This window comes from Struthio camelus, chromosome Z, assembly GCF_040807025.1.
Source record: "Struthio camelus isolate bStrCam1 chromosome Z, bStrCam1.hap1, whole genome shotgun sequence".
NCBI lineage: Eukaryota > Metazoa > Chordata > Aves > Struthioniformes > Struthionidae > Struthio > Struthio camelus.
Window position 1 is genome coordinate 28,726,110 of NC_090982.1, and position 23,045 is coordinate 28,749,154.

Here is a 23,045-nt window from a genome sequence, read left to right on the forward strand (position 1 = left end):
GGCACCCGCCCGCCCCCAGCGGGCCCAGCAGCCGGCCGCGCGCGGGCACCAGCCCAGCGCGCCTGCGCCACAGGTGGCGGGGAGCGCGCGCCGGGCCGTCAGCCGGCGCTCCGCCTGCGGGGGGGGGGGGGGGGGGGGGCGCGCCTGCGTCTCGCGGGAGGGGGCGGGGCGCGGTGAGGCGGGCGGTGAGGCGGGCGGCGCCGCCGCAGTTTGTGTGGCGCGGCGCGGGGCTGCGCGCTGCTCTGCTCTGCTCTGCTGGGGGGCTGCGGCGGCAGGATGGTGTTCGAGTCGCTGGTCGTGGACGTCCTGAACCGGTTCCTCGGCGACTACGTGGTGAACCTGGACAGCTCCCAGCTCAAGCTGGGCATCTGGGGAGGTAACGAGCTGCCGCCGCCGCCGCCTCCTCCTTCCCTTCCCCTCCCCCCCCCCGCCGCGGCCCGCGGGCTCGGCGCCACCCTGGGGCGGCGGCCGCAGCGCCGGCGAGTCCAGTCGGACCGGCCGGGCCGGGCCGGGCCCCGCCGCCGGCCTGGGCTCGGTGCCCGGCAGCTCGGTCGCTGCTCCACCTGCTCCGCGCTGCCGGCGACTTAAAAATAGTGGTGGGGGCGGGGCGGGCGGCTGCTGCGGCGCTGCCCCCGCGGGGGGGAGGTGCTGGGGGGGAAGGGAGGGAGGGAGGGAGGGAGGGTGGTGCGGAGGCCGGCGCGGGCGATGGTGTAAAAAAAAAAATTTTTTTTTTTGAGGTGTATATCTATTTCTTTGGGTTTTATTTATCCGTTATTAAGCTGTTCTTACTGGCTTATTTTGCCTCCAGACTTCATTTGGCGAGGAAGCTTGTGGATACTGAGATCGAGTGTGGTGCTTAGCACTCACAGAAAGTTTCCTGCAGACTGCCCAGAGAGCTGGAAACCGCTCTAGGCGCAGAACTGAGAGCCCAGTTTGTCTTGAAATGAATGTGAAGCTGAACTGCCTTTATTGACTTTTCTTTGCCCGGGAGTGAGAAACTAAACAGACAACGCTTCAGGTTTGGACAGCGTTTCCATGTCAGTGCCATGCTGGTGGAAGTGCACAGCCTCACCTGCAAGCAGCAGTGCTGTACAAAAGCGTTGTTTCTTTTTGGTGCTGTAGTGTGTAAGCCTAGAATAGTTCTTATTTTTCATCTTTTGCATTAAAGAATCAGGACTAGAAACAGACTTTTCGCAGAGTATGGTTAGGTGTTTCCAAATGCTTTGGCCAACTCCTCCTTGTCCTAGGTGAAGTGAGCAATAGTATGTAAAAATAAATTAGCATCCAAGTTCTGAAAGGAGGAAGGTATTCTGATTAAATGTGCTGCTTTGGGATTCATTCAGTAACGTCTGTAGGAGAAAGCAGCAATTAAGATCTTTCCTTCTGGTATATGTGGGAAAGGTTAGGATAGCATAAAGTAACTAAAACATAAAATTGACAGATGTGTGCCCCGCTTTTACAGAGAGGTAATTGTGTTTTCCAGGTGTCTGCAGTATTAGCAAAAGCAAAGAGCTGAAGTCCTCTTACTTGTGTGTTTGTATGTCTGTAGATGTGAAGCTAGCATCCTTAAGCTATTCCTTACTTAGATTTCCTTTCTTAGGTATTATAGCTTGAATTAGATTCTGGAAGCTTCTGAAATTTTTTGCAGCTTGGACATTTTTTATTCATTCTTTTATTTTCCAAGATGCTGTCTTTGGTTTCATCTGTGCAGTCATCTTCCTTCAGAGAGTCAAGGTGTTTGTGGGATCTCTGCAAAGTTCTGTCTCCGTACAGAGTCTTAAAATTGCAACCACACATGTAACTGCTAGAGAGAAAGTATTAATCCTTTGTCTCTAGCATTAGGGCCACAAATAGCGTATTTTTAGGGGTTATTTGCATCTTACTTGAAAGAACTGATGAAACTAATTGTTTGATTTGTGAACTCAATAGTTCCAGAGTCATCCCTTACAATTTCTTTATATTCAGGGAAGGCAAGCAAAATATTTAACCTAAAATATAGAACGTCCTATAAAAGTTATGGACAACCGTTATATGTTACAAAAAGTTAAAAGCTTATATTTTTCCTGCTCTGTAGATCATTTGAGGTTTCTCCCGACGGCTTATGCTTGTATGAGGCAATTAATTCTTAACAGATAAAGAGCTTGTGTGCTCCCTTGCTTTTTTAAATAAATAGGTATCAATAATTTTTACTTCGGAGTATTGATTTTTTGGACTTTATAAAAGTGATTTTTTTTATCATTTTCCTTTTAAATAGTTCTAATATTTCAGAGGCTTTAGAGCATTTTTTCTTTATATGAAAATGCCTTCTTCCTCAGTACAGTGCCTTTGTTCTGGAATGAAATTAGTTTTTCTCTTTACAGTTTGTATACTTGCATTGGCATGGGAGCTGGTATATGAAGCTATGTCTTGTTCTGAAGTTCCCAGAACTGCAGTGCAACACTGTTAAAGCATCATCTGTTGAAGGGACCATTTCTGATGGTCCGCTGCATCGTGCTTTCCCTTGTGTATGCACCTTAAACTGTATTTAATGGTGTGTACATCTGCAATATTTCTTTCATTCCAAAGATCTTGAAGGACCTAAAACATACATTCATTGAATGGAAAGGTTGCTACTATGTTTATATGGAGGCCTTCAATGATTAGTAAATCCCTACTGTTGCAGGGTACCTGATATCTTAATGTGTTCATTTTTTTGGTTTCCTAAATTACTATTGTGGAACAACCTTCATGGATTCATTCCATCTGTCTGACTGTCTCTCTTAGTTTTAGAAAAACGGTGCAGTTCTTTGTCGTAATATTTTGTTTAATACATTTCAGTCTTGTGTACGTGCCATGATAAACTTGTTTAAATTCAACATGAATAGTGTAGTCTTAAGGGATTTAAGACAACCTAATTTCAAATATTTAAGCAGTGATTAACAGCAAAGTTGTTCTGTCATAACAAATGGCCAATGCTTTCCGAATGCTTCAGCGTACTGCGCAGTTGCTATATATGCATATCTTACATTTTAAAAATTAGGTATTCTTTCTCCCCGAGTGATTAAATACCCAAGGGAGTTTTTTAGACGCTGTGCTAACAAATTATGTCCAACTTGTGGTATTTTATAGCTAGCCTGTTTAGATTAAGGCTGATAACCTGCTGTGAGTGGTTTGTAGTTTGAAACTTTATGAAGTTTCCAAATTTACAGAAGAGGAAACTATATTAATGAACATGCTTAACTTTCACTTCAGTTGTGTATGATGAGAGAATTCAGTATGTCATACGAAAGCATACATGCAGTCTATGCTGTAAAGTTATATAACTGCTCCTAATAAAATACATGTACAGGGTACCATTACTTTAGTAATGTTATAAAATACGGGTTTTTTTGTTCAGAAGAAACCTCACATTGAAGGATAAAAATGCAAACTGTCTCACTGTTAAAGAAAGATTGGAAATTCTAAAAAAGAGTCTTGGCTGAATTGCAAGGAAGAGCTCAGTGACCTGAAATCTTTAGACGATACAGAAACTAGAGAGTAGGTCAAACTATAAATATGAAAAGGTAATTTGAACATGCAAGGCCAACATTGAAAAGGCCAAGGCTCATATAAAAATGTAACAGAGAAAAAAAAACATGCTCATTAAGAACTTCATTAGTATGAGGCCAAATAAAAAAGTTGATCTTTTAAGCGGCTGCGAAGGAAAACTATTGAATGGATATGCTGAGAAGGTCAGTGTTTCAATCCTCTTCTTGTTCTGGTCTTCACTTAAACAGTTAATTTCAGTGGGATACATTAATGAACGTGTAAGAACCTAGCTTAGAAAAGCAGGTTAGATGAGTATTTAGATAAGTTAGATATTTTCAAATGTTCTAGATCTAATACAGTTTTACATGAATACATGTCTGAAGCAATCTAAGATGTTAACTGTTATCTTTGAGGAAACAATGGACCATGCAGGTGAGGTTTCTAGAAACAAAGAGAGCAAACAGTTGTTTCACCAAAGTCCATGAGGCTACTGTTTTCTTTTGACTCAGTCTAAATAACTTTTCGTTCAGTGTCTTCATTCGACTCTCTAAACTGTGCTCTAAGATACCTAATTCTTGTTGACTTGGCACACCTACTTGCTAGATAATGTCTCAAGCATATCTTGCTTAACATGGTTTGTTGTTAGGGCAGCTATGCTAGTTGGACTATCCAGGCAGATATTTGACACAAGTCTGTGGGCAGCCAAGCACTTCTTACCTACTTTTTCCAGCTACACCTATTGTTCTAATGCAAGACTGCTTCCTTTACATACCTTATCCTTTAGAAAGAGAGCTGTCATAGGTCATTCAGGCCGTCTTTAAAAATACCTGCGAGTAACAGTGGATCACAATTTTTCTGTTAAGATTAATCTGATGGACCTCGATCATGAGTAAGAGAATCCCTTTGAATAAGAGAATTTGTTTCTTGTTCCATAAGTGTCTTGTGATGTGTTTGCAAAGAACAAGTGGAAAGGAGATGAAACAATTTGAAAATGGTTTTCAAAACACAGAGCAAGCGTTCTTTACTGTGCTGGCTGTTCTAAGGAAGCTACAGTGTGGGTTGCTGCTTTGAATTGGCGACTGATTCCGTTACAGAAAAGCAGGGCCTCTGTGGTCCAGCCACCCTCTTCTCATCAATGTTCTGCCATCCCTGACGCAGAAGTCCCAAAAATACGAACATTGATATATCTTTGGCAACCTGGAAAACATTGTACTATTTGGTACTCTGTTGCTGCTGGTGGCATTTGGTTTTAAGCAATAAAGTATACAGCTGCAGCAAACATAACACAATTCTGAAATGTCTTAAAGAGCACAGTGCTTTATCTCTTTCAGTGTTAACTAGACCATTCTCTTGAAATAGGAAGTGTTCAGTGATTGCTTAAACTTAAATAAATAACAGGTATACATACCCAAAATACAGCTATGCATTTACTGGATGTGGTAGTCCTTCGTATTGTATATGAAGCACCTTGTACTGTATTGTGACGGTGAATTGTCAAGGAGAATTTTCAGTTTCCCCCCTTTCTAGGGTGGTTGCTGAAAAGTTGATCAGATAGATGTCTGATAGATGCTAAGGGAAGATGTGAATACAGTATGTACAGGCACACCTGAATTAGAGATAATTTGAGGCAGATAGTTCACAAGGAAGATACAAGGCACAGACTCCGGGCCAGGGTAGTTACTGAAACAAGTGATTCTCCCCATCCCTCACGGAGAGCTATTGTAGAGGCTATATTGACAACATTTTCATCTTATCGATGGAAACTAAATTGGTAATAAACAGACTATATTTAGGACAAAATTAAAGGAGTCGAGTGATTGGACATTTGGTTGGATATCAATGGGGATTCCACAATGTTTTAAGAAACTTTTCTTTAGGCCCTAATTTGCTTTCATTTGTTCTTTGACACCGTGAGGGTCAGAGGATCTAGAAGGAGATGTTGGGGAGAGAAGCAAGTGCCCAAGTCTTGGCAGCGACTTGATGCTGCTTTTATGTAGGCAGCTGGAAAGTTCTATGTCTACACTATAGCAGATACGAGCATCCTCCTACATATTAGTAAAGTCATTTGAACTGACTGAGGGAGGAAGAATATCTAGTAGTTCGTGCTGTTTTTTGTGAGCTATCTTACAACAGACGTCAATAGATGAGGTAGTTGGTGGACACTCAAATCCTTTGATTTGGCTTTCAGCTTGTCTCCAGAAGGGATGCTTAGATAGGAATAATTAACAGCACAAACACAGACAGAAAATGAGTGGCAAGGCAGCAGTTTGTAGAAAGCGATGAAAGGGAATCACAAGCTGAACTCAAATCAGTAATGTAATACTGTTGCTAAAAAGCAGAAATTATGGTACAATATGTGAGCAAGAGTGTTGGGTACTGGTCAGATATCAGCTGAGGTGTTTTCAGTTTCTGATGCCTAGCATCTTTTCTTTCATACATTTTTCTGTAGCTTCCTCCTATCATACCCTTTATTTACAAGGACAGCAGAGATATGATGAATCCTTAGGTTAAAACGCTAGCCTTTCTGTGTGGATTAATTCCCCCCACCCTTTAATTTTTACTGACATCTCTAACAGAATTTCAGTTAGGCCTTTTTCGTGAAGTAGTTTGCCACATATATCTTACTTCCTACATCTCTGTGAGCAACATCTTTGGCTGTAGATGTTCAGTCATGCACTCAAATTCTAACAGCTATTTTGAGTGTATAAAATTAAAACTATAAACCTTTTATTCCAGAATGTTGACAAATGTTTGATTCTGTTAAATTAGTTACACTATCCAGATGTCAGTAAAGCTAAAAATTTCCTTCATTTGTAGCCTAAATAAACCCTAGACTGTACTACAGGTATTTATAAACATTTTGGCTTTTATTACTGCTTTGGCTGTAAGCCTACATGTTTAAAGCTAGGTAATTACACAGCTCCAACTCCTACATATACTATTTTCTGTATATGCAACTGGCTCATTTGGACAGGTTTCTTACTCATCAAACAGGATTTTATCCAGGTGCATTTCTGTCTTCAGTCCCCGTCCCCCCCCCCCCCCCAAAAACAAAACAAAACAAAACAAAACAAACACACACAACTCTAAAGCAATAAAAAAAACCACCCTTGATGTATTTTGAAATCTTTGCAGTTAAAATCCATTTGCAGTGCTCCAAGACAATAAAGTTCAGTAGCCATATTATAGTCTATAGCAGATGTTTGTTCCCTTGTTTCCCTGCCTGTGTTTGTGAGGGCAACTTAATGTTTGTAGCAGAGCATGCAGGGGATAGTGCAATTTCACTTGCAGTTTAATGACAAATGAAATAGCTGACTGTGACGGAGAGTAACTTTTTGCAGTGAAAGGGAATACTGATAGGGTCAGTTATGATATCTCAAATTAGAATGCTAATTAGATGTCAGCTGAGGGGTGGTAACTTTTGAAACAGTTCAGGTTTAATTGTAAGACTCTTTAGTGATAGTCCTCCTTGTGCGCTCTTTCTCTCTCAGATGTAGACAAACCAAAGGATACATAAATGTATAAAACAGTGCTTCAGTAGCCTTTTGTATGCTTTGATGGTCAATTCAGTATGCTCATGCCTTCAGCTAAGCAGGGTTTGGGAAGTAGTAAGTAAACTGTTTGCTTAACTGTTAGTAAGTGAACAAGGGTATTTTAGTGAATGTGTTTTCAGTAAGTTTACATTAAAATTGGAGATGATTGCAGTTTTATTAATTTATGTCTAATGTTTTTGAGTAAAAGCTTTAAACTTGTGAATCATAAAACTGTAAATACAAGAAAAGGGTGAAAAATAACAAAGAATTATTTCAGTAGTCCTTCCCCATCCCAGCTTTTTACACAGACTTGTCAAAACCATCATGTTTACAGTGTTGATGCTGTTTGTGTTCTGTGCCCACGTGATGTGCTTGGGTAAAATGAGCTATACTTCTCCATCACAAAATATTTTTTGTAAGTGCTTGAGATAATAATCCTTGCTGACTTTGTGATACCTTGCTTTTAGAAGCATTAGGACTGTCAAATTATTACAGCTTAAGTTACTGTGCCTCAGCTGAAATGTGGTGTATTCTACGCCCTCAATAAATGCAAGATAATTTTACTTGATGCACAGTGGAAACCAAAGAAACTAGACCCGGTTAAATTACCTCATGTGTGATGTAGACTTAGAACATGCCAGTGAACATTTACCATTGCTCAACTGACATACAAAAATTTAAGCTGTGGTAATTTGATTACAAACCTGAACCCTTACGCTGTATACCATTAGAATTACTTACCATGAATACAATTAGCCATGTCTTTTCAGAGAAGGTGGAGGCACACGTTTGTTTTTTCCCCCCTCTCTCACATAGTGGAGCTTTCTGTCATGAGTATTAAAGCTATCTGTATGGGATCAGCTTTGTTAGGGAATAAATTTTGAGTGGAATGGACTCCAACAGTGAATAAATACTTTGACTTTGGCATGGCGTAGAAAGACCACTGTTATTATACTGCTGCTGGGAATGCTTTCTTTGGCTTTTTCTTTCCTAATATTCCTGTCAATCTGTATGCTGTAAAGTTTAAAAGCAGAGCCACTAGCTCTCGAAACCAGTCCTCTGCATATAGTATTTCTCTTGAGGAGAAGTTGATAGCAGCACGTGGCAGAGGTGTAGTATGCTACCTCAAACTGTTTATAAATTGTTGAGATGAATAGATTAAATCATTCGAAACCTTACAGTACTTTGATTACCACAAGATGGGTGTTAATTTTACCTAAACAGTTTTTCAATAGCAATTCAGTAACTTGGGTCAACTCTTTGAAGGAATACATTTTTTGAAATTAGAGTCCTATTCCTCAGACTCGATGGTACTTTTTAACAGTAATCCAATGCCGTCAGGGCTGCATGACTGCAAGATTATCTCTTCCTCTTGGAGCTCCTGTCTTTCCATAGGACTCCTCATTTCTCACTTGGGTCCCCCAAAGGAGCAAATTATTTAGTCAATCAAATCTGCATTTACAATCTGAAGTTATGAGCCTTTCCAGGCCTGTAATCCGCTTCTGGTTTCCTAAATCTGATTTATACCGCTGTTCAGCTATATCAGGTATCTGTTTCATGTGCATGTTTTAACAGTATGCAAGTAATTTGACGGTAATCATTGCAGGTGTTCAGTCCTTCTTGTAGAATTTGCAGAAGCCATTGCTTCAAATTATATGTATGTTTTTAAGTAATGAGTTACCTGTTTGGTTCTAATATCAAGTTTGTGATGCGATCTTGAAAATAAAATCTTCTATGTTTACAGGATGCTGAATTTGTTGTTGAGATATTTGACAATTAGATTTACTGTAATGCTTCCCATGAACTCTCTGTAAGCTTGTAAACAGATGCTAAGTGAAAGGCAAGTATTTGTTTAGCGGAGTTGTTCTAGGAACAGGTCAGTCAAGATTCAGACTTCCTGGAGGGTGAGGTCTGAGGAGTTGAAATAATAAAACTTGACATTCATCTAATTCGCTGCTGGTCAGCAATTTAATCAACTGCAGAGGATTCCATATAGGACTCAGTTTCAGTGTTCAGCATCTCGCTGGCCTACAGACAAATAGGACATTTAGTATAAATGTGTAGTGTGTTTAATTGAACGAATTTTGATAATTTTAAGGTAGTATATTGTTAGCTGGCATGAAAACAGAAGGAGTTAATGATTAAGTGTGGCTATTTTTATGCCAATTTTTTTTCCTCAGAAGTATCCCATCACTGCTCTAACTGGTGCTAGCAGTAGGACTACAGAACGTTTTTCTTACTGTGTCAGATTGACCTTTTCTGAGGCAGCTGGTTTACAGCAGTTTTACCATAACTTGCAAGTGCAAGATTTTCTTTAGTGCTAAATAGTTGCTGGAAATGTAATATTGTAGCATGGCTTATAGTCTTTCAAGCATAGGAAGCAGAAAGCTAAGGAAAAAGCAGCAAGCTTTTAATTTCAGATGGCTTCTTATAAAACGTGGCAGTCATTTCCAACCTTTTTACTTTGTGGAATCTCAGTTTTTTTCCCCCACTCATGCAAATTGCATAGGAAAGACGCAAAGGGAGATTGTTGTGTAGCATACGTGAACATTGTATTCTTAATCATCCTTCATGGCTATTTTGTGTAATGTGTGGGTACCTTCCACCCCAAAGACTCAGAGAAGCACAGGTCAAAGAGCACTAATTCAGACCTCGAGATGTTTAACATGCGCCACTACTGACTTGCTGGATTTTAGTTTTACCTATTGGTCTCTTGCCTTTTAGGAGCCGTAGCGCTGAAGAATCTTGAAATAAAAGAAAATGCACTGGTAAGTGAATGAAAACAAAAATAACACTGTTGCAAAAACTGACTCTTGGACAACATATTGGGCTGTACTTGCTCTTTTCTTTCCTATCTTAGAGTACGCAACCTTTTAAATAAAAACTTACTGCTTTTTTCTGCTCTAGAAGCAGTGAGTTGGAAGAGTCAATTTAAAGTGCTAAGGCCTTGATTCTTCATATTCATATACAAGCATAATTACAGTTTTGTTCGGATTGTCTGATGAATTTGAGATTGTAGATGAAGTTGTATATGGGCTTCACTTAGCATGTTTTTCAAAAGGAAAAAACTCTCATTAATTGCTAAAGGAATGTATTGAGGTCAAAAATAATACCGGAAAACCTTCCTTTCTCTATAGGTTATGAAGGTGAAGCTTGCTGTTGGGAACGTGTTTAGCCTAGCCTTGCTTAACAGTCTAAGTGAATTACCAAAATCTATCTTGTTGCATTATATTCAATGGTGTTTTTTGGCGGTTAAGGGGTAAATTATATGTTAAAGTTGTCTTTCTTTTTTCCTCCTTATTTGGGAAAAAAATCACAAGTGGCTGAAATGAGATTAAATATTCTAAAACACTTTCTTTCAGAGTCAGCTGGATGTGCCATTTAAAGTTAAAGCAGGACATATTAGTAAGTTATATTTTGTAATACGTGTGTCAGTAATGCAGGAATTAATAAATATACTTCTTTTCTTTGCTGGTGGCCTTAGGTGTCCTAAGCAAGTAATTTTTCTAATTTTCTTGATTTGCATGTTTTGTATATTCTGAAGTTTTTTTTGTCTGAAACAACTGTAAATAATTGTTTGAAGATGCTTCTTTCCTAGAGCTAAGATGGTAAGGTTTAAATATATGGGAGACTTGTTAATCACTTCATTCCTAGCAAGAAAAGAATCCAGCACAGCAAAATTTTAAAACTGAGTAGTACTGGATCTCTTCTGTCATTTTAGCAAGACTCAGTATGGTATTGACTCCCACTTTGCTGTTTATCCTCCTTCCTCTTTTTTTTGCACATATCAAAATTTTTTTGCAGTACGTGTTGACTGTTATGTAAAAATCATTTCTTAAAGCAAGACAGTAAATCTAAAGACATTTTATTTCCCTGAAAGTGTTTATTTTATGTGACTGTCATCTCTCAGTTTATTAAAACTGGCGCTTATATGAAGAGTGAGAGACATTGTTACCTCAGGATCCAACTTTCCCTGTGCTTGCAGACATATTATTGTGACCTCCTCCACAGAACAAGAAGGAAAGTTTCGTGTTTTAAAAATTCTGGGTTTGGCAGTGTTTAGCTGGCCGATTACGTATGAGCTGCCCATGCTGCTCTTGTTTATGAGGGTATTGCAGCGGATATGGAAGGAAGGAGAGGCTGTTAGGAAGAAGGAATATGGTTCAAGGCAGTAAGGAGAGGAACTGTAGACTTACTAGTTCTGCTCTTGGAAAAACTTGCCTAACGTTCATTTATGAGCTGTGTAAAACAAACAAAAAACCCAAAGGACGCCAGACCCTCAGATGCATGTATTTTTTGTCTGATATAATAATTCAGTTATTCAATTCAACAATTTTGTTGTTAATTTCAACTATCTTTCTAATATTGCATCTTTTTTTTCAGTCAATTATTTAATTGTTTAGCTTAACCTTTTTCTTTTGCATTTGTAGGTCAACTTAACCTGCAGATTCCATGGCAAAATCTTTATACTCAACCTGTTGAGGCAGTTCTTGATGGAGTTTATTTGCTTATCGTGCCCACAGCCAGTAAGTTAATTTAGTGAGTATAGTTTGATGGGATTTCAGAAGTCTCTGTAATCAGTTGATACTGCTTTCATTAGCTTTGTTGCTAGGAGATGCTCTCACCAAATCCAAGTAGATAATGGGAAATAGGGGGTCTTCTGGTAGTTTAGATTTAGTCTAGTATTTGGCTGTTAGATGCCTACTAATAAAATGTGAAAAGAATTACTTTAGATTAAAAAGGGGAAACAGCATCTTCCAATGTGTAAGGTCTTAATTTTTTTACATTGTGTATTTAGGCATAAAATATGATGCTGAAAAAGAAGCTAGACAGCTCTTAGAAGCAAGACAAAGAGAACTGCAAAGGATAGAGGAAGCAAAGCAGAAAATAGCTGACCAAGGTAAGAGTGGGAAAAGCTAATAGAGGTGGTCCCGTTTTTTCTACATTTTAAAAAAAAATAAGGCTAGGTTTTCCACTTCAATGGTTTCAGATTCATGTTCTCCTCTTGATATTTTAAGCTATTAGTTACAGAATCTAACTCCCTTTGGAAAGTTGTTACAACCTTGCAAAAGCATCTCGATTAGTAGTTCTAGTAGCTGATGAATTTTGAATATTTTTGTGCAGAATATTGTTGACCTTTGGAAATCAGATGCTATGTTGCTTAGAACTGTGATTAGTTCACATGGAATCATATATAGGTGGCATCATTATCGCAGAAGGAGGAGCGTCCTGAAAATGAAGAGGTTCAAAAGGTGACATGAGCTGATGTAATTAAGACTTTTGGAATATTATTTATTTGCTTACGTCATATCTTGCCCAACTTGCCTCTTCTCCGATAAGAAACAATTTAGCTTGGCTTACAGCAGCAAAGAACTTTTATGGTTATACCTTTTTAAAGCTTCTGTTTCGTTTCTTCGGAACATATTAAGTCTTATCATCTTACATTGAAATTTTGATATTAAAAAAAAAAGTCCTGACCACCTGGAATATCAGTTATCAGAATAACCTGATTCTTCATGCATCAGGTAATAATGCTGGAACCCTGTAGGATGCGGATATAAATGTTACAGAATATACTGAAATAACAGTTTTATGCAATTAGAGTATAGTATAATAGAAGATTTAATTATCTATCTTATGATGTTATTCTGCTGTACAATTTTTGTAGTTGTGAACGATTTCGTTCTTGTTTTTGGTGTTTCTAACACCATCTAGCCAGCTACAAAACTTTTATTGTGTTGGTTTTTGTTTTTTGCAAGCAAAACAAACGTTTTGTTTTTGAAAATATTTTCTTTTTTATACTAAATAGTGTAGTTTTAAAAACTATTTTAAAAGCAAATAAATTTTTTTTCCTTCAACTTAGATAAAGTAAAAGAAGAGAAACAGGATACTTTTGTTGAAAAATTAATCACTCAGGTCATAAAAAATCTTCAGGTGAAAATTTCCAACATCCATGTTCGCTATGAAGATGATGTGAGTACTTTTGTGTATTTTAAAATACAGGGTTGCGTACTATAACATTGAACTAGGAATTAGACTGTTTTTTCTCCTCTTGCTTTCCACATTGAGAGAATACTACTAAAATTTTGAAAGTTAAGTTGAAGATGAAAACAGATAAAAGTATTGTACCAAAGTGTAAAGATATTTATCTGGATATGGTTGGATACATAGAGGATAAATCGATCAGATCTTTGCAAGATATATATATTTTTTTATTTTAAGCTCTTGATTTCCAAGTCTAAATTTTGAGCATAAGTTGATGCTTTTTTTTTTTTGATTTCTTTTTCCTCCTCTATTAGATCACAAATCGGAATAACCCACTGTCATTTGGGATTTCACTTCAGAATCTGAGTTTGCAGGTAATATATACTTTCATCTGAAAGCATCTATTAGATCATTCACGTTGATGTATACTGATAGGTTAAGTCAGGCTTGTGTATATTGATGTTTCTTCTGATCACGTATTCTTTGATGAAAGAATACCCATAGTCCTGAGCTATGCACATGATAACTACTCAGTTCACCAAATCCAGTGTAAATACTAGACGCAAATCAAATTTCCTGTGCCTGCAGCACTTCTTGGTTGCCAGCCGCCAGACTGCGCTGGAGTGTTGATATTCAGAATTTGTAAATTGTAGCATTTTTTACTGAAACTGCCATGAGCCCCAAGAAGGGAAGTCACTTCTTAATATTTAGAAAAATAATGAGTGGTATCCTATGTTGAGCTGGAGAGCTCAGTTCTTTGACCTGCATGCTCCAGTTTAAAGTGGTAATAGTAGTCAGCATAAACCCTGTATACTTTTTCTGGAAGAATACTGTAAGGGCAATACGCTGGTTATTCTGAGTTGCTCTGACTCAGTAGCTTCTGTTGTATGATTAATAATCTTAAAGATCACATATATAAGCAAATATTACTTTATTCTGTTGAATGAACAAAACTGTTTTGTAAACACTTGTTCTTAGCCTCTTGAGGACACAATGGAAGCTTTTTGCCAACTCCTCTATGCAAAGGAAAGTAGTACTATTTGCATAATGAACAAAAACTTCTTGGTATTGTTACTGTTTTACTCTTGAAATGCCTGTCACCGTTAGCATTGAAAACATATGATAATGTAAACTATTTCTGTTTGGCTCAAACTAATTTGCTACTTCCAGAATTACAAAAGAATTCTAGTGCTTTGTTTTTCTCTTTCCATGGAGCCTGCATAAAAATAGTTCTGGTGTAAAAGAACACAGTTTGCAATAATGAAAATAGATTTTTACAAAATTTTTTGGTTCTTACATGCAGCCTGACAATCACTGCAAGTATATGTACATTTTGAGGGAAGTAGTCCGATAAAGTTTCCAGCTAAGAAGATAAAGTCTTAATCTACTTAAAACAGAAGACACTCTCCTGTTATTTTCAATGGAGTTTAGTTATGATTTTGTTCCTGTCTGTTTTACTGGCTTATTTCAGTGATGATTCTAAAATTAGAGCAAAAGATTGCTATATTATAGACATCAGAATAACTTTCCTTCATTTCTTTTCAGACCTCAGATAAGAACTGGAATCCATGTTTACATGATGAAACTGCCAAGTTATTCTACAAGGTACAATATAAACTGTATGCTAAAGAAAGAGTTGTTATAGTACAGGTTGTTACAAATTTAAGTTCCTTATACAGAAAATGAGATCAAGAAAAATTTTAACTCTGCAGGCTGTGAAATAGGAAGGTGCCTAGTGCTCCTGTGAGGAGCATTCTGAATAATTTCATTCATCCAGACTCTATGAAATTCAAATTACTCATGCAAAATTTGTAGCTGGCATTATTAATGATTCATTATATTTTCAGCTTGTACGACTGGATAACCTTTTTGCATATTGGAATGTGAAATCTGAGATGTTCTATCATGGTGGTTATGATGAATCTTTGGTAAGTAAAGCATATGATAGTGTACTTAATATTCTAGTTCTTATTGTGACATGTTCAGTATGCTTCACATGCAGTTCTGCTTCCATTTATGTCAATGGTCCAGAAAATTGTCTTGTTGGTAATGACTCTTTTAGGAACAAAGATAGTGATTGTTAAAGGTTTTCATGTGACTGAAGTACAGCTTCACCCAGCTGTAGGAGGTGAACAAAATGTCCTTCGCCGGTTATAAGTTACATAAAATGCGCTATCGTTCTACTGTTCGGTCATTTAATTTAGTTAAAAGGCAGTCCTTTAATAAACAGGTGTTATGTTTTAACAAACAGGTGTTATGTTTTAACTTCAAACAGAATTGTTTTGAACTGTACTCTGTATCAAAGGGATTATCTGAAGCCTATATTAAAATGTAAATGTTTTATATTAGAAGTTTATCACGAAATGCAAATGCAGCTTGTTTTTCATTTCATTATGTGTGTAGGTTAACTTAAAACAGGGAGTTGCCTGCCGCAATGTGATTCCAGAGGGCTATGATTTTGGTAAGTGATGTTATTTCATATATAGCTGTGATATACCTGTATGCTTTATTTCACATTTTTAATATCTGTCAGAGTTGTCTACCTTGGCTGTCATTCAAAAATCATAGTAAAGAGTGCAGTATGGTTCTTTTCCAGAAATAATTGTCTCTGCTATTGAATACTGTTACGTATCTGTACTTTAAAAAAAAGCTAGGATAGAATATGTATCTTACGTATCACTTTCATCTAATGTCATAAAACCTTATTCGTCACATCATTGATTTTCAAGAAGTTCAGCAATAATCTGTGCATCATATAACATATAAATCAGGTTGGTATGAATACTGATGGCTTTGGGATCATGTACCCTATACCAAGTGTACCTTTTTCATTATGAATAGAAACAGTGAAGAAAACAGGAGCTCTAAAGTGTCAGAAGTTTTTCGTAGTGTTGCCATGTTGCAATTGTACTTTGAGTCTTGCTTTGTTTATTTTTGAAGTTACATTTGCTCCACTCGGACAGGCTGGTTGTTTACTTGTAGAGAAGATAGATGGGCTTTATTCTCATGTGCCTCTGTGTGGTTTTTTGTTTTGTCGTTTTTAGAAACTATTTAGGAGGTGGAATAGCTTTTGAAGTGGCCTGTCCTCTAGTAAGCACGTACTCACTTATTAGAGGTGTGGTTAAAAAGAGCAGTGTTAGTTTTACAAGTTTTTTTCTTAGTACCTTTGCCTGATGGAAGGAGCCTTCTGTGCAGATCTCTTCAACCACCAAATAATTATTTAGCAATTTATTCTAATTTCTTATCTAACATTTTCAGTATGTAGTTTTGACTCTCTTTACAAGAAAGAAAAATACTGTATTAGATGAAAACAGGTGCAGGCATCACCTGCTGCATAAGTCCTTGTATAGAAGTCCAAAATAGCTGAAGGCAAAATTCCAGGATTCAGGATTTACACTCTTACGATTCAGCAGTGCCATGAGAGATGGATACAGGTATTTTAACATTTGTATCATGCCAGTACTCTGTGCTGAATGCAAATGCTGGGTCTTTCAAAGGGACTTTCCAGACTGAAGCCTGGATAGGCAGGTAGTAAGTACAAAACTTGCTTTTGTCATTTGAACTAAATGTAATAATTACATATACTCATATAGGGTGAAAAATGAAATTTAAGAAGCTAACTGCAGGGAGAAATTAATGGAAATCAACTATGCTTCTACGTAAGATATGTGGAATAAATATTAAACTAAATATCTACAAGAAGTACTGAAATGTCTACAAGAGTAAACTGAAACAAAGTTAAATAGTAGCTCATCTGGCAAAACCTCCTATTTCTATAGGTATAAACCTGTCTGTGAATTTAGAATTTTTGTTATTTCGATGGTGTATAAGTATATATGTTGAAATGAAAGGAATATTCCATAACAAAAGTATGATTTATATGAATTCAAAGAATATACTAATTCTTATTGCTGGGTCACTCGCTAAAACAGATTGAAAGTTGAACCAAACCTGACTGTTGAAGGCTATATTGAATGCCTGTTACTGCCAATTTGATGAGGAACAGATGAAACATTTTACTCTGAATCCAACTTTTTGCATGTTACTTGTTTCATCTTGTGCTTAGCATATAATTGATTTTTGCATGCTTACTTGGGCTTTGACTTAGAAACACGGAATGCTTGGTTTTACAAAACCATTAGCGTGAGTAGAACTCATCCAACAATTCAAAACATCGGTAGCATAAAACAATAGTAATATTTCCTTTTTTCTTTTAATGTGTTAAGTTTTTGGAAAGTCTACATTAATATGTAATCTTGAAACATGAAAAAAAATTTCCGCAAGATAAATTAGATTGTTAATACAAACATGCATTGCTTAAGCAATACTTACTAATGCTATGAATAGCTTGTATCATAGCAAAAAAACTTAAATTTGCTCCAAATAGTATTTGTTACTTGAAACACCTGCCTTATGATATTGCATATAGAAGTTTTCTGAAAATGTTCCACTTGTAATATTGCCAGAAAAAATGGAAATTGAGTGTTGATTGTACTATATTTTAAGCTATCTTGATCGTGTCTTCACATTTTGAAGTCTGGTGTTTTTGAATGAATGACCTGTCGTTACCTGAGTGGTTCGTATTATGTATTATTCTTGGCAGTCTTAAATAATTTAGTTGCACTTTCTTGTGTGGTGTTTTTTTTTTTTTTTTTTTTTTTTTTTTAGTATTCCGCCCAATTTCAGCTAAAGCCAAGCTCCTTATGAATCCTCGGTCAGACGTTGACTTTTCATCACCAAAAATGGATTTAGATGTAAATTTACAAGATATAGCTGTTGAATTCAATAAGCCGCAGGTATGAACTACCCTTCTGAAGTTGTGTGTAGTGTGTTTGAAAAAGGTTAATTTTACAAGAATAACAAGAAAAATAGAATGAAATGTTAAAATGGAGTTGATTCTTTTCTATAGTCTTGTTTTGCTTTGTGAGTTATCTTATCATTACAGTAATGTGTCTGGTTTACACTGTTCTCAGAAAGACAGCAATAATCTGTGTTTGGCATTTTTTTCAGTACTTCAGTGTTATGGAGGTCCTCGAGTCTATTGATATGATGACTCGAAATCTGCCTTATAGGAAGTACAGACCTGATGTTCCATTGCACAACAATGCCAGGACATGGTAGGAGTCCTGAGACTTTGAAAATAATTTGTTAGTTGTTCATTTGAAATAATTATCCAGGGGTTATTTGTTGTTTAAAGAGGTTAGAATTCATTTCTTTCTGAAACTAAGTTCCTTCTTTTGTTTTTTTTTGTTCTTCTTAAACTATGAAAACTAAAAGACATTTGAAAGGCAAGGACACAATATTTGAAAGCTTGCATTTGGTCTTATATGCAACTAATAGAAACTTAAGTCCAAAAATCTTTAAATATCTTAACTCTGTTTTGATGAGTGAAATTCCATTGTGTGTTAGGCACCGTTTACAAGAACGCAGCTATTATCTAAAAATAGATAAGCCTTTTAAATACATATGAAAGTCAAATAGATTTCATTTCTTTTCAGAAGTTTCCTTGTAATTATGTTTAGAAAATATGTATCTATCTGCATGCCTCTGTGTATACGTGTGTATACGCGTGCGTGCGCACACATAAACGCAGTAGTGTGCGCTCTTCTAGAAAACTTCAACAGTTTCTAAGTTTAGAAAATAGCAACCTCAACTTCGGATGGGAAAAAAAAATCCTTAGTTTCTTCTGTTGAACAGAAGGGTGATATTAGACAAGGGATTTCACTCTTTCGCAACTGGAAGCTGTATTTAACAATACTCTGCATGGCTCTAGGTCTCTTTTCAATATGCTGTCAGAAAAATGTACTTCATTTATCCTTGCTTTTAGGTGGAAATATGTTATTTATGGCATCCTTGAAGTAAATGTTCAACCTAAGCTCCAAATGTGGTCATGGGAACATATTCAGCACCATAGGAAACAAGTGAAGAGTTACAAAGAGCTGTATAAAACAAAGATAACATCAAAAAAACACAATGACGAAATTCTAAAATTGTTGGAGGTTAGTTGGTTTCCAGTAACGGCTTAAATGTTATTGAATGTGAAATTCATTCGTCTTGCTATTTTCTGTAACATAAGCGTTTGCATGTTCCTAAGTCAGTACTAATTTACACTAATTTTAACCTTTCAGTGGCCTGACTTGCACCCTCAGTACCTTTTTCTGTGAACAGTCTTAATAAAGGTATTAGACCTTTTTTCATTAGCAGCTACAGTGAAGAAAAGCTTAATAAACTGGTATGCTTTTCTTTTGCAGATTTATTTTTTGTAGTTGAGCAAGTTGCTGGGATTCCACTGAAAGACTTATGTACTATCTTCTACTGTAAAATTGTGTGCTTTGAAATTGAACCACATGAAATTTTCAGAAAATAACTTTTTACTTCCTTTCTAGGAATTTGAAAAGGCCTTGGATATTTTCAACATCACTCTAGCAAGGCAACAAGCAGAAGTTGAGGTAAAGTTTCATCATTTAAGTGATTTCAAGAACATCTGTAACATGAGGTTGTGGACGTTTTAGATGGGTGCATTTTAGTTCTAACCTTTGAATTGTGGATTTTACAATCTTTCTATTGTCCATATATCACACAAGTTATTGTAAGGGATAGTTAATTCCAGCCTGCAGTCAAACAAAACTAAATAGTTTCATAACATGCTCGTTTAGATTAAGTGATGGGGATAAATTTCTCCTCAGTTTTGGCAAGAAATATCCGCCTGGAAATATGGTAGTTATAAAAGATTATAAGATAATTCAAGTTGAAAGCAGCTGTGTCCGTAGCTGATAGTTTTAAGGCTTTTGTTTTTCCCCCACCAAACAGCAGTATGAACTTCTTTAGTTTATTGCTTTCTTTCTTAATACCCTATTATGTAGTTGGAAAACCTGTGCATATCTAGTATGTTTACCCTTTGTTACTGTTTGCAAATATTATTCTAAATGCAGCAAACGCAAAATAAATTTAAATAGGCAATCACAATAAAGCCAGATAATACGGTTTTAAAAATAGTCCCGCTTAATTTATTAGCTGTGTTTTTTCTTAAATTGGTATACTGTTAGTTCTCAGCATAGCCCAGCAGCATCTTTCTTGGAGGCTGAAGTGAAAAATGCAGAGACTCTCCGAAATCTACAAAGGGTTTTTCTTCATTAATAATCACTGTCACTACAAGTTAGTAGAATATGAAGTTTATAATCTGAATTTAGTCTGTTGATAGTTAAACTTTGTGAACTTAAACAATCTATTATCATAGAGCCTGAAAGAGACATTTCAAATTGTGTTGTGGAGTGTATTATATACGGTATGAACACAATTGTTGCAATAATAAATACAGTACTTCTAAAACAAGACTCTTTGTAAACGAAAATCCATAAAAGTTTTTTTTTTTTTTTTTTCCCCTTCTAGTTTTCTGTATGTACATTCACATTTGGATGCTTTTGTGGTTATTATTCGGCCTGTAACAAAACTACAAGGCACGTTTTTTGCCTTCAGCTGTTTGGCTGAACTGGAGTGCCTTTCATGGTCTTCTGGTTTTAGTTCTGATTTCATTTTGACTTGTTTTCATCTCATGCCATATAATTTCTTGTATTTCTTTCTGTCTTCTTCTTCCTCCTCTTTGGGAGGTGAGGGAGAGATACCAGAGAGTTTCCAGTTTTCCTTCCTCTTTTTTGACTTCTGATTACATTTTATTCTTCTTTTCTCCAGTGTGATCATGATGTTTACAAAAGGTTATTCCATATTATGTTTTCACAATGACAAAACTGTAGTGATAGTTTTAAAGTAGGTCTCTGTGGTGCTTAGAGAAGGTTGTAGCTAAATGAATTTTCATTTGTTTGGATGGTAAGCCCCACACTTGAAAAGTGTGAGAGAATCATCTTTGGAAAGGTCTGCTAGCTAGCCCTGAAATCATTTTCAGATATTGACAGTCAGAACATGGTAATTCCAAACTGTCTTCTGCCTCCATCTGTCCCTTTGAACCCATCTGTCTTACTGATATCAGGTAATACTTCTCTAAAATATCAAAAGGAATTACAAGAGGCAATTCTGCTGCCAGCTTAACGTCTTGAGGACTGTGCTTATGTCTATTAGGGCTTTGAAGTGGCACCTTTTAAATGTGGTCTAGGAAGAGCAAGAGAAAAGACTCTTAAGTCTTAGGTTGAGAAAATTATTGTTTCTCTTAAGGTGCTTTTGTTTTTTAAAAACATATCTTAGAACTGAATTTCAGGGCTTGCGTTTCACTAGATCTTGAAACGAAGCTCCCTGGGACTCACATGTTTGAACCTAGCACCATGTGATCTCCTGGGAACTTGGTAGCAAGAACTTTCTATTCCAAAGCTTAGGCCGCTTCCTGATCTTTGTCACTAGTGCCCTCAGTGCCAAAAACAAGTTTCGGTGAGCGAAACACTGGGACTCCATATCAGGTAACCTCAGAGATTTTATGCCTTCCATCTGTAAAGACTGTAAATTGCTCACTTAACTGAGAATTTAGGGTGACACTCTTGGTTCTCCCCCTCTCCTAGTCAAAACAGGTTACCTTACTGAGTAATCCTTCCACAGAGAATGACAGTCATCATCATCTAGACCATGGCAAATGGAGGGGGGAAGCTCAGCAGGATTTTTTCAGGAAGGATGAATTTCCCATATTGTACTAGCAGTTTCCTTATCCTTGCAGAAGTACAGTTCCCCTCCATTCTCTCTGTAGCTTTTCTTACCTTGGGCTGCGGTACCAGCTGCAGCCTCAGACATAGTAAGAGTCGTGGCCTTAAGTGACACTTTTTTTATTTCTTTGGCAGTTACCCTTCAACATATACTCTATGGTGTTCTAGAACCATAGAGTGTATGTTTACCATAGGTTTACCAGCTCTTCTTTAAGGCTCTGCACATTCTTTTCTTGGGCCACTTGCTGCCTCACAGCTCTTTAATGACTAGATATTCTTTATAAAGAGAATTTTCATGATTGTTCTCCAAACTTTTTGAGACCTTGCAGGTTTTAGTTAACGTTCTGCCTCATCTGTCGGAGATGAATCAATAATATTTTGGAAGCCGTAATATTTCTGTGGCGAACCCTGCCTTCCACTGGACATGAAGTAGATAGATGTGACAAGTCCCTGAAGAGGCGATGTTATATGGCCAGCTGTTTTCTCTTTCTTAATTGCCATATGTGTTGCAGAGAGATTTTGGAGATTTTGAATGCTGAGTAGAAAGCCCTCTCCTGAGCATCATTAATTAGAACAGCTCTAAAATCAGGGATTATCTGCAAGGGTTTCTCTCTTCTGGGTTTATGTTGGTCATGAAGAAAAAACACAGCTTATGTGGTCCACTAGCTGTGAGAATTCCTCTATCTCCTAGACCACCACATGACATGCCTCTGTCATCTCTCATGCTAAACTTTCTGCAGATGCCCAATCTGTATCCAAGTTCTTTGGTTGATCTTGTTTTCTTCAGTTTGATTGTCTGATGCTTGCTATTCCTCTGTATCTTCTTCTTCCTAGGTTCTTCTCAATGAAGATACAACTCAGTCATGTTGGGTCAAATACTCTTTGACTCATTACCAAAGTAATTTATTCTTCAGATCTCTTTTGCTTGTTTGTCCTTAGGCCAGACCTGCCCATGAAGAGATTTATAAAGTTCCTTTATCCTGATCGTAGTTCACTTTATAATGTATATGTGCCTGATGATTTCTTATCCTCTGTTAAGGAAGCCTTTGTCGATAGTCAGAAGAGTTCAGTAGGTATACTTGTTAAATGGACCAGTTTTTCACAGTAATCTCTTGTCTGAATGATCTAAGACTGCTTACTCCGTCTTGAAAGGTAAGGGATTGCCTACCAGCTCTTTTAAAGTTCGTCTGATGGCTTTTTTCTTTTTCTGCAGACCTTTTGTCTAGTGGTCAATTCTTACTCGCTATATTTTTCAGCAGTGTGGTGTAAGTTTTCAGTTTCACCAATGAATCTCTTCCCTAGCATGTGATCTTGGTCGGAATTGTCCTTAAGGGTACATCCTTTTGAGCCACTGATGACACAGTAGTTTTTCATGTCT

At 37.1% G+C, this 23,045-nt stretch overlaps 1 protein-coding gene across 4 annotated transcripts in view; it reads left to right on the plus strand.

The window, feature by feature from the left end:
* Positions 1-159: 159 nt before the first annotated feature.
* The window catches only part of VPS13A (vacuolar protein sorting 13 homolog A), a 116,411-nt gene continuing 93,525 nt past the window's right edge, over positions 160-23,045 (plus strand). For all 4 annotated transcript variants that reach the window (XM_068926777.1, XM_068926776.1, XM_068926779.1 and 1 more), the window contains exons 1-14: positions 160-376; positions 9,765-9,808; positions 10,403-10,445; positions 11,471-11,566; positions 11,839-11,940; positions 12,904-13,013; positions 13,340-13,399; positions 14,571-14,630; positions 14,873-14,953; positions 15,429-15,486; positions 17,694-17,821; positions 18,036-18,142; positions 18,853-19,024; positions 19,412-19,474. In XM_068926777.1, the coding sequence (XP_068782878.1) occupies positions 277-376; positions 9,765-9,808; positions 10,403-10,445; positions 11,471-11,566; positions 11,839-11,940; positions 12,904-13,013; positions 13,340-13,399; positions 14,571-14,630; positions 14,873-14,953; positions 15,429-15,486; positions 17,694-17,821; positions 18,036-18,142; positions 18,853-19,024; positions 19,412-19,474 (1,224 nt within the window). In that variant the 5' untranslated portion in view covers positions 160-276. The remainder of the gene's footprint in view (positions 377-9,764; positions 9,809-10,402; positions 10,446-11,470; positions 11,567-11,838; positions 11,941-12,903; positions 13,014-13,339; positions 13,400-14,570; positions 14,631-14,872; positions 14,954-15,428; positions 15,487-17,693; positions 17,822-18,035; positions 18,143-18,852; positions 19,025-19,411; positions 19,475-23,045) is intronic.